Source organism: Cynocephalus volans, chromosome 2, assembly GCF_027409185.1.
Source record: "Cynocephalus volans isolate mCynVol1 chromosome 2, mCynVol1.pri, whole genome shotgun sequence".
NCBI lineage: Eukaryota > Metazoa > Chordata > Mammalia > Dermoptera > Cynocephalidae > Cynocephalus > Cynocephalus volans.
This window is the reverse complement of record NC_084461.1, coordinates 180,866,528-180,881,049: the sequence shown is the minus strand read 5'-3', so window position 1 is coordinate 180,881,049 and position 14,522 is coordinate 180,866,528. Positions and strand designations below refer to the sequence as shown.

Here is a 14,522-nt window from a genome sequence, read left to right as displayed (position 1 = left end):
GAAACTTATAAGATGCTAAAGCTGGTTTAAAGAGCATTTCAGCAAATGGGGTTTAAATAGGCAATTTAATAGAGAATGTCAGAATAAGATTGCTAGGTTAGCTACAAAACTGATTAACATCCAACAGGGCAATGAACCATAAGCTGTGGGGCTAACTTTTCTACTGGACAGAAATGATTTGTATTTATACTGGAGACAAAGCTACAAATTACTTAATGTAACTTCACAGAGTGTAAGAGCTCCTAATTAATAGTAAATTAACACAAGTCAAACAACAACACATTCTCTTAGAAAATTAATCCTTGGGGGGCCTTCTATAAACAACTTCTTTGGACATTGAAAGGATGTGCATATGGTTCTTATTTTCTCTTATTTTATTCTCGGCCTCATTTATAGTTTGTAGATAAATATACATACATACATATATATATATATAGAGAGAGAGAGAGAGAGAGCACTCTGAAGGCCCATTTGAGTTCACTGAGAGCACAGCAGCCACCAACTAAAGGCAAGACCGATATTTTTGTGGTAGTCAAGCAATGAGTGAATTAAATGACACAGCAGTGGTATCATTTGTGCAGTAACATTCCAGGAGATAGCATGTCATTTGAGGACCAAAATTATCTACAGTCATCATCACACTAGGATCAAATCTTAGTCAGCAAAATGTGTCAAGCTTCTGAAATTTTCAGAAGTTTCATTGCTAAAGGTGACTTTTCATTTCTCCATGCTGTACTGAACCTCATTTAAGCTCCTGCTCTCCTGCCTCCTGCACCGTGGAAATTTCAGGCCTCTTAGGACTCTCTGTCCTATATGGGCACATTCTATTATGTGCTTCTTTTTTTTTTTTAAAAAAAAATTAAAGTAAGACATTCATATGGTAAAAAATTCCCCCAGCATGGAATGAAATGCAACTAGATGGTGAAATATAAAAAGTAAATCTTCCTCCCACCTTCTAACCTCACTGTTTCATTTCTCATCCCCTGAGCAACCACAGTTATTATTCTGTTGTGTGTATTTTCCCAGAAATATATTATGTTATATATACAAGGGTACTTTTAAAAGTTCATGGAGAAATAGAATGAAAAGGTAATACAAATCTTTCCATGAAGTTTTTGAAGAACTCTCACACTGTATTATCTATTATAGCACAACAAATTGCCCCCAAACTTAGTTGCTTATAGCAATACGTTTATCATCTAATAGTTCCTGTGGGAATTGAGAAGGCAATCAGAAGCAGTTTAGCTGGGTGATCTATGTCCAAGTCTCTCATGAAGCTGCAGTCAACCTGGTGGCTGGGGCTGCTATGTCATCTGGTGGCTTGACCAGTACTGGATGAGTCCTATCCATGCTGGACACTCACACAGCTGTTGGCAGGAGGCCTCGGTTCCTCACCACATGGGCCTCTCCACAGTTGCTTGAGTGTCCTCATGACATGGTGGTCAGCTTCTCCCAGAGAGAACAGTTCAAGAGAGGGCTAATTGGAAATTGCTTTATCTTTTATGACCCAGCCTCAGAAGTCATGCCACATGGATTGCACAATATCCTATGGGTTATGTAGGTCAGCACTGCTCAGTGTGGGAGTGGAGCACATGGAGTGTGTGTAAGAGGAGGTGACCATCTTGGAGACTGGCTTTCATGTATACCCTTGCACATATTTGTATAGGCCTCCTCCCCCTGCCTTAAAAAACATAAATGGGAGCATATTATATATTTTCAGCATCTTGCTTTTTGCCACTTAACACATCTGGGAACTCCTTTTCTGTAGTAGCATATATAGAGATTTACTTCATGCATTGTATGGAAGTGCCATAATTTAACGTCTTCAATTAATAGACATGTAAGTTTTCTTTAATTTTCTCTAAACATTTCAGTGAATGTCCTTGTGCAGACATCTTAGCATATGAACTTGGAAGGGTGTATCTGTACTTCCATATTTTTGTGACCCTGCCTGAAATATTCAAACTGTTTTCTATAAATGGAGATAACATTTCTGAAATTATTACCTTCAGAGAGTTATTTTTTGCTGAACAAGTATGAGGTTACTTCAAAAAGTTTGTGGAAAATTTGTATTAAAAGTTAATACAACTCTTTACATCAACTTTTCCTTTTTCCTTTTTATTTTTGGCATCTGGCCAAAAAACTTCATGAACTTTTTGAAGACCCCTGTTTATGGCTTGGGATTCTGTTGTAAATATAGTGGTACACAAATAGTGCCTGAGGTTTATCCTACACTGAAAGAAGCATAGAGTTTAACTTTTCTCATAGAGGCCAAGATAAAATTCATACCTTCCCATAGCTCAGCAGGAACTTTTAAAAGGTCATCAGTGACTTCTGTAACTCTCTTCTGCAGTCACTAGGCTTCAGCACTAAGTTCCATGATTCTGTTGATTATCAGTTGTATTGCTGTCTGTAAAATTTTATGTTATTTTTTAAAATGTTTTTCATACACCCATGAAATGTTTTATTCCCACAAGTGTGATTGTTCTACGTATTTAATTACATACCTTACAGATCTTTCCAAATTTGCAAAGCTATATCTGCCTTATTCGTTTTAGTGGCAGCATGATATTCCACTGTACGAATGCACCATACTTATTAAAATTCTCTCTTTGTGTGTGCTGTTCCAAGCAGTGCTGCAGTACCTTAGACTATATTTCTTTACCTCCTTGTGTGAGAATATTAGTAGGGTACATTCCTAGGTACCCTACTAATCTGTAGGCCAAAGGGCTGTGTATTTTTTACTTTCATTGGCACTGACAAATTGCGATACAGAAGGGTTATTTCAGTTTATGTCCCACTAACAGATTGGCAAGAACCTATTTCCTCTCAACTCTAGTCAAATTGCTGGTTTTTTTTCTTTTTTTTTTTTCTTCTTCCTTGAAACTTCAGTTCTTCTCAATTTTACCATTCTTAACCTCTGTTTCAAATAAACGCAAAGTCATCCGGAGTTAGGTTTTCTACTGGGGTGACATCTTCAGAGCAAACACTGATTTATGAAATAAGGCCATCACATGGGTGGCTTTTAAACCCACACACTCTTCAAAACAAACCTGTTGCATGGGGGAAAATCAATTGTATTGCTCAATCTAATATCGAGAACTGAAGCAGCATGTCTTAGTAAATTTGGTTAAACTTTTATTTGTTTATTTCTAATTGTTGTCTTTATGGAAATTAAATGACTTTTTTCCTAAGGGTTACCTTTTTGAAAGTCAGACTTTCTCTGAGTAGTATAACGTGTAAAAAGCATTATAAATATTTTCAGTAAGAAGAGCTATCACCATGTACCCTGAGGTTTTCACTAAACAGTACAATAAAGAGCTTTTTCTAAACCAGTTATATGCATTGAGCAGCCCTATGCTGTTATTAACTGGCTGTGTAATATTTCATTCTATGGATGCACCATAAGTTTTTAGGCAGTTTTCTATTGATTAAGCTGTTTTTAAAAATATATAGCATTGGAGGCATAACACTACCTGACTTTAAGCTATATTACAAAGCTATAATAACCAAAACAGTATGGTACTGGCATAAAAACAGACACACTGACCAATGGAATAGAATAGAGAATCCAGAAATCAACCCACACACTTACTGCCATCTGATCTTTGACAAAGGCACCAAGCCTATTCACTGGGGAAGGGACTGCCTCTTCAGCAAGTGGTGCTGGGATAACTGGATATCGATATGCAGGAGAATGAAACTAGATCCATACCTCTCACCGTATACTAAAATCAACTCAAAATGGATTAAGGATTTAAATATACACCCTGAGACAATAAAACTTCTTAAAGAAAACATAGGAGAAACACTTCAGGAAATAGGACTGGGCACAGACTTCATGAATATGACCCCAAAAGCACGGGCAACCAAAGGAAAAATAAACAAATGGGATTATATCAAACTAAAAAGCTTCTGCACAGCAAAAGAAACAATTAAAAGAGTTAAAAGACAACCAACAGAGTGGGAGAAAATATTTGCAAAATATACATCTGACAAAGGATTAATATCCAGAATATATAAGGAACTCAAACAACTTTACAAGAAGAAAACAAGCAACCCAATTAAAAAATGGGCAAAAGAGCTAAGTAGGCATTTCTCTAAGGAAGATATCCAAATGGCCAACAGACATATGAAAAAATGCTCAACATCACTCAGCATCCGGGAAATGCAAATCAAAACCACATTGAGATACCATCTAACCCCAGTTAGGATGGCTAAAATCCAAAAGACTATGGACGATAAATGCTGGCAAGGCTGTGGAGAAAAAGGAACTCTCATACATTGTTGGTGGGACTGCAAAATGGTGCAGCCTCTATGGAAAATGGTATGGAGGTTCCTTAAACAATTGCAAATAGATCTACCATACGACCCAGTCATCCCACTGTTGGGAGTATACCCAGAGGAATGGAAATCATCAAGTCGAAGGTATACCTGTTCCCCAATGTTCATCGCAGCACTCTTTACAATAGCCAAGAGTTGGAACCAGCCCAAATGCCCATCAACAGATGAGTGGATACGGAAAATGTGGTACATCTACACAATGGAATACTACTCAGCTATAAAAACGAATGAAATACTGCCATTTGCAACAACATGGATGGACCTTGAGAGAATTATATTAAGTGAAACAAGTCAGACACAGAAAGAGAAATACCACATGTTCTCACTTATTGGAGGGAGCTAAAAATTAATATATAAATTCACACACACACACACACACACAAACCAGGGGGGGGAAGAAGATATAACAACCACAATTATTTGAAGTCGATACGACAAGCAAACAGAAAGGACATTGTTGGGGGGGAGGGGGGAGGGAGAAGGGAGGGAGGTTTTGGTGATGGGGAGCAATAATCAGCTACAATGTATATCGACAAAATAAAATTTAAAAAAAAAAAGCAAAAAAAATAAATATATATATAGCATTTATTGATTTTAAAAATTACATTAGTAGGTGATTTGGAAACTGCTTAAAAATACAAGGAAGAAAATATGACACCTGCAATTTTACCACCCAGAGATGACCACTGTTAGTTTAAGTGTGTTTGGTTTTATTTGTTTTATATTTTTATTCAACATTAAGTTTGCAAAAAAGATAGAGTCTTACTATGTAAACTTGCAACTTCTTTTAATACTTGTGGACTATTTACTAGGTGCTTAGCACTGTGTGAAATGCTTTAACTGCAGAGATGTTGCCGTGTCTCTTTCTCTCTCTGCAGTTTGTATGTATATTTTTTAAATTGCAATCATACTATACTCATAGTGTAGTAACCTATTCTCACCCAACATTTCCTCTGTCATTGAATGGTCTTCTTCAGCATTGTTATGAATGGTTACAGCTTATTTCCATTTTTGTCCCTCAATTATAAACAGTGTTGTAATGAACAGACTTTTACATAAACCTTTGGAGCTCGTTTTTTTTTAAGATTTGCTAGAAATAGCATTGCAGGATTAAGGTGTATATGCAGTTTTAAAGCTCTTGATACATATTGCCAAGTAATAATGAGCCACATTTATGACTGTGCATATTAAATACATCCAAACAAAGCCTTAATAACTTGGACAAGAGGAAGTTCACTTTTCTGTTTTGAAATCACTATTTGCTGAACAAATAATTAAGTAAATAAAATTGCTAAAAAGAATATGCAAATAATGGGAAATAGCACATTAACAACACTAGTACATGGTATAGATATATTACAGGTATAATTCAGGCATTTTTATTTATTTAATTTTTTTGGTGGCTGGCTGGTACAGGGATCCAAACCCATGACCTTGGTGTTACAAAGCTGTGTCCTAACCAACTGAGTTAACTGGCCAGCCTAATTCAGGTATTTTTAAAGACAGTATCAATTTTCATGCTTTAAGTTATGAACCAATTACTATATAAACTTTGAAGTAACACATTGTATTTGTTTCTCCCTCTTGAGCATGTCTATATAAGATTTTGATGTGTATACCAATCAGTCTTTCAAGTGTACACGTGTAAGAACAGAAATTTACAGCTAACTTTATCTAAGGTATAATAGAATCTTGCTCCCATGCAGTGTGCTTTCTAGGCTGTCTTTCATGTGCCCTAAACGGCATGCAAGAGAACACTTGACAATTAATTTGATGCTGGCTGAGAGTGTCTTAATGAAGCCCTTCCTTTGTTTTTTGTTGAGAATATGCTTTAGTCTTGGACCTAATAAGGAAGCAGATAGGATCAGGTGGCTGATGAAGAAGCCAAGTTTAGGAAATTGCGATTTTTTTTTTCTCTCAGCAAGCTACTGGGGTGACATCTTCAGCGCAAACACTGATTTATGAAATAAGACCATCACATGGGTGGCTTTGAGTAAACCCACTTGGAGAATAGTTTGTATACCACTTTTCGGTCTCAGTTCATTTCAACAATTGCTATTTAAGGACTTAACTTGTAGCAGGCATCATATTAGGAGCAAGAGGTAAAGAAATAAATAAGAGGGTCTTCCAGTCTACAAATAAAACCTAAAACCTTATGATACAAGATGTGGCACAGAAAGGGAAGGATTTACTCTGAGGGACTGAGAGAAGATTTCTGAGAGGAGGGCATGACTGAATAGAGTTTTGAAGGGTGCATAAGAGTTTTCAATTATATCCTCAAAAAATTAAAAATAGAACTACTGTATAATCCAGCAATCCCTCTTCTGGATATATATCCTCCAAAGGAAATGAAATCAGGATGTTGAAGAGATGTTTGTACTCCATGTTTATTGCAGCACTATTTACGATAACCATGACATGCAATCAACTGCGTCCATTGACAGATGAATGGATAAAGAAAATGTAGTGTATATATGTGTAATAGAATATTATCCAGACTTAAAAAAGATGGGACTCTGCCATTTGCAACAACATGGATGAGTCTGGAGGACATTGAATGAAATGAGCCAGACACAGAAAGATAAGTAACTGCATGATCTCACTTACACAAGGGTCTTCAAAAAGTTCATGGAAAGATTTACATTATCTTTTAATTCTATTTTTTCACAAACTTTTTGAAATACCCTCATATGTGTAATCTAAAATGTCAGATTCATAGAAGTAGAGAGGAGAATGGTGGTTACCAGGGGCTGGGGTGGGAGAGAGGTAGGGGAGATATTGGTCAAGGATGTTGGGGAGATGCTGGACAGGAGAAATAAGTCCTTGATCTATTGCACAACATGGTAACTATAGTTAATAACAATTTATTGCATACTTGAAAATTGCTGAGAGTAGATTTACCTGTTCTTACTACAAATAAATATGTGAAATAATGCTTATGTTAACTAACTTAATTTAGCCATTCCACAATGAATAGGTGTTTCAAACCATCATGTGTACATCATAAACATACACAATAATAAAAAAAGAATTTTCAAGTATATTTTCTATGCATTATTTTACAACAGAGGACTTCTAAAAGTTTTTAGTCGCAATTATGGGTGAATTTATAAAAGTCTTTTGCTATTCAGGCTAACATGCTACTTACTTAAAGCTTTGTTTTCTTAACAATAGAATGGGCATCAAATAAATACAAAAGTAAGTAATACAGCCTAAATTCCATTCTTCTACTTAATTCAAAAAATTTCTTCTGTATTTAAAACTTCTTTAGTATAAAACATTGTGAATCTGGCTATCAGTTAGGGGATCTGCTTTGTACCAGGTACCTTAAATATAGTCTGTCATTTATTCTCACCAATCATCAGCTAATTAATATTATCTCCATTTCACAGATTAGATGGCTGAGGTTCAGGAAAACTGAGTAACTTGTCCAAAGTCATACATCTTTCAGGTGAAGAAGCGGTATTCTAACCCAGGGCTGTGTGGAGTCAAAGTCCTGAGCTTTCCCTGCTAAATTAGATTTGAGTTATTGTTAATTGGCTTATTGAGTAAGAAAGGCTGATCGTCTCAATTATTAAATGTGGTCATATCTTTTAAACAGCTTCTTTGTTACTTAATGTATATTTTTTAGGTATCTGTTTTTCTCTCTTTGATATTTTACTGAGAAAGACTTTTCTGCTATTTTCCTTAGCCTCATTCAGTAGCAGTTTTTATTAGGGAAACTTTCCTTTGTGGTAATAGGATGTATTAATTTCCTGTTGCTTCTGTAACAATTTGCCACAAACCAATGGTTTAAAACATCAGAAATTTATTGTTCTGTAGTTCTGGAGGTCAAAAAACAGAAATGGGTCTCCTAGGCTGAAATTAAGGTGTCAACAGGGCTGTGCTCCTTTTTGGAGGCTCTTGGGGAGAATCTGTTCTCTTGTCTTTTCCATCTTCTAGGGGCACCCATATTCCTTGGCTCATTGACCCTTCCTATGTCTTCAAGGCCACCAGTTACTGGTGAAGTCTTTGTCACGCTGTATCTCTCCGACATTGACTCTCCTGCCTTCCTCTTTCACTTGTAGGGTCCCTTGTGATTAAATTGGGCCCACCTGGATAATCTGGGCCAATCTCCATTTTAAGGCTAGTTGATTAACAACCTCAATTCTATCAGCTACCTTAATTTCCCTTCCCAATAACATATTTATGGGCTCTGGGAATTAGGATGTGGACATCTTTGGGTGCAATTATTCTGCCTACCACAGACCTCCTTCTGGTTCCCAAAGCTTCATGTCCTTCTCACATGTGAAATCATTTACCCTATCCCAACATCTCCAAAAGCCTAAACCTATTGCTCGTGGCAAATCATCTGTACTGGCTTTTCTGTGTCTGTCTACATTTTTGTGAAAGTTTGCATAAGTCCATAGTAAGGATTTCAAACAATATAAAATGTTATAGAGTGAAAAGTAAGTCTCACTCTGATCCCAGATCTTTAGTCTTCCAAGGTCTTTTCTCCAGAGGTGACAACACCTAGTATTTTATGTATCTTTTCACAGATGTTCTGTGCATGTAGAAATACATTTATCATTTTTATACATGCATATTGTGTCAACCCACATGCATTTGGTGTTTTCACTTAACAGTAAATTTTGTCAGTCTTTCTATATGAGCATGTGCACACATGCACACAGCTCCTAAAGAAAGGGCTCGTCTTCATGAATGCACATGCAGTTTGTTTCTCAAATTTTGTTACTTCTAGCAGCCTTACTATGCTCTTGTGCTTAGTATCTCGAGGCTGAATTCTTAGCAGTGCAAATCTAGGGTGAGAGTGACCTAGACAGAGAGAAAAGGATAGAATCTGCTAATTCACATAACAAAACGATTTTAAGTTCAGTGAAAGGAAAGATCTGTATCTTCCCTTCTAAGTATCGAATCTCAATAGAAGTAGCTTGTGTGAGAAATCCTGCTGGGAACTCAAGTCAGATCTGGTCTGTTGGGTTTGCAGGCCATAGTCTCTTGAAATTTTTAATTGAACTTTGGAAGTCCTTTTGGGGAGTTGCCCTTAATGAGCACATCCTTTAACTCGATATGAGCATGCTTGACGCCTCGTGCATCTGTGCTCATGGAATGTTTATTGTGTAAGCCAGGGACTAGCCTCATTTTCTGCCTTCTGCCAGTGCAGGACCCCCTTGCAAATTCTCTCCCACTTTACACACTTAGTATTTTGAAATTTTTTGCTCTCACCTTCGGGTCCGCCACCGGCCAATCCAAACAGCCCTAGCCTCGTTTTTAATATCATTGTTTGGGGTGGGTCGGTGGGGAGTGGATCCAAAGCTCAATTCTGCTTTGTAACTGTCATCCTTTTGCAGGTCATGGAATTCCTTTTGGAATCATCTTTGGTGGAACTGACTTAAATGAAGATGCTAACCAAGGAGAAAAAAACAAAGTGATGGGGCAAGTTCTTCAGGAAGCCAGGTAATGCTTAAGAGAACTTCACCAGAGTCAAGCATTTAAACATTTTTTTTTTTTTTTTTTTTTGGTCTTTTTGTGACCAGTAAGGGGATCACAACCCTTGGCTTGGTGTCGCCTGCACCGCGCTCAGCCAGTGAGCGCACTGGCCATTCCTATATAGGATCCGAACCTGCGGCGGGAGCACTGCACTCTCCCGAGTGCGTCGCGGGGCCGGCCCAGCATTTAAACATTTTGGTTGGAATTAATTGAAACAGAAAGACTGAGGAAACCAATTGTTTGGGAAGTTTGCATCTTACCACTGAAAACCAATTTCACATAATCTTTTCTTTCATTTGGCATTTATTTATTTTGCCACGAATAGTCGTAAACACGTTATTGCACTTGAATAAGACTTCACCTACAGTTAATATTGAATAAACATATTTAGAATGTTCTGCATGGTAGAAACGACAGAATTGTTGCTTTCTTTTCCCCCTCCGCAACCCCACCAAGTAATGGGCTTTATGTATACAGCAGTTTTAGTTTTACAGAGAAATTGAGCGGAAAGTACAGAGAGTTCCCATATGTGCTCCTCCCCCCACCGCATGCACGGTTTCTTCTATTATTAATGTGTGACATTAGTGTGGTACATTTGTTACAATTATAAACCGACATTGATATATTATTAACTCAATTTTACATTAGGGTTTCCTCTTTGTATTGTACAGTTCTATGTGTTTCGCCAAATGCATAATGTCATGTATATGTCATCGTAGTATCATATAGAACAGTTTTGCTGCCCCCAAAATCCTCTATGCTCCACCTGTTCATCTTCCCCTTCTTCCCTTTCCTGCTGAAACCCTGGCAACCACTGATTTTTTTTTTTTGCCCATTACCTCAAACATTTATCATTTATTTGTGTTGGGAACATTCAAAATTCTCTCTTCCAGCTAATTGAAAATATAGAATAAATTGATGTTAATTATAGTCACCCTACAGTGCTAGGGAACACTAGGTATTATTCCTCCTATCTAGCTGTGCTTTTGTACTCCTTACCACCAATTACACATAATCTTTTATTTAATTTGGCATGTTTTTTATTTTGCCACAAATAGTCATTATAAACAAGTCATTGCACTTAACCTACAGTTAATATTGGATAAGTATTCTTAGAATGTTCTGCATGGGAGAAAAGACAGAATCCTTGCTTTCTAAGAGATAATCATGCAGGCAAACTCTAGCCTTATTAGCACACAAGTTAGGATCTGTAGCTTTCTGAGCTATGTCAACCATTTATGAGAGGGGCCACCAACTGGATTTCTAAACTATGGCTCAGTGGTTTCCCTCTAATAATTACTCTCAGCTATCACGGGGAATGGTGAGGTGGCTGCGGTGAGTACAGCTATATCTGCTGTAGGCAGTGTTTCTCAAAAGGTACATTGTAGGCATTTAGGACAGGACACTCATTAATTGTGTGGGTTTGCCCTGTGAATCTCTGACCCCAGACATTACCTGTTGACAGCAGCTCCCAGGTACTGCTACAGCTTATGTTTCCACATATTTCTCAAATGCCTGGGATAGGGGTGGTTAATGCCCCCAGCTGAGAATCACTTCCAGAGGTGTACTTCCCAGCTTTTTTCATGTTAAAACTGTTAAACAAAGTTTATGGGAAGCCATCCTTTTGGACTACCCTCCTGCACTAGGCCCCAGCTGACCAGACCAAACCAGAATAGAGTCACTTGTGCTAAGTGCTGCGTAATCAAACTGAACTTTGAAATGGCCCAGCTTTTTAAAGAACAGGAGATTCTAGGAAGCCTGAGTCGGTGTAATAAGGAAGTCCCTGCTTTGCTCTAATCCTATAAGGAAAGTAACTGAAATGACCAATCTGCTTTTTGTTCTGTTTCTGCTTTCTTCAGACCTTTTCTGTCTATAAAGCCAATTGCCTCCACTCAGCTCATCGGAACATTTATTTTATAGAATGTGGTATTGCCTGATTCTAGAATTTTTATAAAAGCCAATTAAGATCTTTAAACCGAATTTATTGTGATTTTGTCTGTTGATGAGGTGCACTTAGAAAATGATCGTATTTGTACAGCATTCTGGAGTGAATTAGAAGGCTTGCTGGAAAAAAAAATCACTCCATTTTCTTTGTATAACAAATGTAATAGTAATAATGAAAATAACAATAACAGCATTATGAGTCCTCTATGATCACATAAAAATTGTGAAATAAGAGGAAATTGAAGGAACTAAATGTGCATGTGAACCCAAAACAAAGAATTTTTGTGATAGCAAGTTATGAGGTGAGTGGCAGGCTTCCTGTGTGATTCCAGAGACAGGCAGAGGGGGTTCCATGCAATTTGTTCTTCCAGATCATCCTCTAGCTGCTGCAGCCATGAGAAAGTCTCACCTGTGTACATGATAATCCTGATATCAAAGCTTATAGACAGCCCGACAAGTCCTATCTAAGTATCCTTTCAACTCCTTTGAATCTTTGAATCATTGTAAAAGCAAAACAAAACAGGTAATTGATTTTTAACCCAATATATCACCAACCGTCAATTTTCTGTGGCTCGTCTATCTCCATCTCATGGCTGGGAAGCTCTGGCCAGGGAATTTGGAACTCTTTGAGTCTTTATGTAATGGGATCATTCCTAATGCATACCATGGACCTCGTCTCATACTCGAGGTTCTGTTGTTCAGTGTAAGGTGCCTTTTTTTGGTATGTAGATGTTGGTCTTATTTCTTAAAGCCAAGGTGGCAGTGCATGTCATTGGATTTCAGGACGCTGCTTCTTCCTGAGGACGTTCTAAACATAAATGTTGTGGCATTGCAACCTTCTAAAAATAGAAAGCACAGATCACATTGTGTTTGTGTGAGTGTGTATGTGTGTATTACAATAAACAAAGTCATTAAGACACTTTAGAGTTACCTTGAAAAGAGATTCATCATTACAGGTTTTCTTATTGTTCTTACACTCTAAAAATTTATTACCTTTAGATTCATGTAGTTTGTAATGCATTGTCTTACGGAAGGAAAATAATTCTGTTTACTAGAAACAATATTGAATGAATCCATCTTATAGTATTAAATTAATACTATTCGTTGCATGGTTATTCAAACAAACATTGATTTTTATTTGTGGGGGGAGCAATATTGATTGAGGTTAGTGGGCAAAGAAAGCTACATGCATCATAGATTTTTTTTGTCTGACACAATGCAGCATGCTTTTCTATAAAACGAAGTATTTAACTTGTCTAGCTTTATAATGAGTGTTTCATTTTTAATCAAATACTTTTAAATAGCTGTGTTTTTCCTATAGGGTATATTTTTGAACTTTTTTAGGTATGTTAAACTTTGTTTTCTATATAGTAGAGTATTTGAACTTATTTTAGCATCAGCTTTTTTACTTATAATGTAATAAGTATTTGGTAATTATATTATAAATACCACAATTAAATAAAGAGTATTTGAATCTTGTGGAAATTGTTTTATGAAGGATCATCCAGGTACATATTGGCAAAACTTAATATTGCCAGAAAATGAGCAAAAGAGAGTTTGTATAAAATAAAGTACCTCAAAAATAGTTTTATAATTAGGAAACATATAACACATATTAGGTTAAACTATGTGAGTTTGCTGTTTTGTAGGTCAAAAATGACTGAATATTGGCAATTTCACATTTCAATGTGCGCAATATATTGTGAAATTGCAGTATTCAACCAAGAATGCAAAAGTGGTAGTTTTATATTTTTCATAATAAATGTAATATTTTAAATTTCCTTATTACTGTAGGATCTTTGGGCTAGACACCCCTGTAAACTATTCTCTGTTAGGTAGGTATCAAGTCAGGGCTGACAATTCTACAGTGAGGAGCCACAAGAAAGTATTATCTGCCTTCCTGGAATACATGAATTTTGTCTGGCAAAAATGATGGTGTTAACTCAAGTTCACCCCATCGACTCCTGAAGCTTTTGTACTGGGTGCTCTTTTGGGATGAAAACCTGTCGAAGACTCTCCTTCTTCCCTGCCTTTTCATACGCCTCTTCATACCTAACCATGTTGTAGCTTCTCTTGAAGCCTTGGTCCTTGCATGATCAGCAGTGACTACTCAGTGGCGTGATGATGGTGATGATGATGATGATGATGATGGTGATGATGGTGATGATGATGGTGGTGATGATGATTATGATGATATGATGATGGTGATGATGATGGTGATGATGGTGATGATTGTGGTGATGGTGATGATGGTGATGATGGTGACGGTGATGGTGATGATGTTGATGGTGATCATGATGATGATCATGATGGTGATGATGGTGATGGTTACTGTGTGGAGTACAACCTGCTGTGTGATGATACCCTCTCTCCCCACCTCACAGTGTCAGCTCTTGGATCTCCAGGGGCATTTTCTTGCACTTTCCTCACCTCTTCATCCTTCTTTCTTCACTCTTATCTGCTTTCTGTTGGATTTTAAGACAGAACTCTACCTTTGTTCCTTTGTTTCTTTGCTGATTCAGTCAGCAGACATTTCTGCCTGCTTACTGGGTGTAGGGCACTACTGTAGGTGCAGGGGATGGAGCCTTGAACACAACCATGTCCCAGCTCTTGTGGAGCTGATATTCTACCAGGAAACTGGTAATCATGTTTGTCAATTTAACTTACTACAAAGCTGTACTGAGCATTGCCCCTGAGCATCTAGCTATGAAAACTCTTAGGAGGTAAAATGCATGGTTTTTGTG

At 37.2% G+C, this 14,522-nt stretch overlaps 1 protein-coding gene across 1 annotated transcript in view; it reads left to right on the top strand.

The window, feature by feature from the left end:
* GLT1D1 (glycosyltransferase 1 domain containing 1) overlaps window positions 1-14,522 on the top strand; it is a 96,044-nt gene that overhangs the window by 14,871 nt on the left and 66,651 nt on the right. Inside the window, exon 3 of the mRNA XM_063087723.1 lies at window positions 9,696-9,801. Coding sequence (XP_062943793.1) covers window positions 9,696-9,801 — 106 coding nt within the window. The remainder of the gene's footprint in view (window positions 1-9,695; window positions 9,802-14,522) is intronic.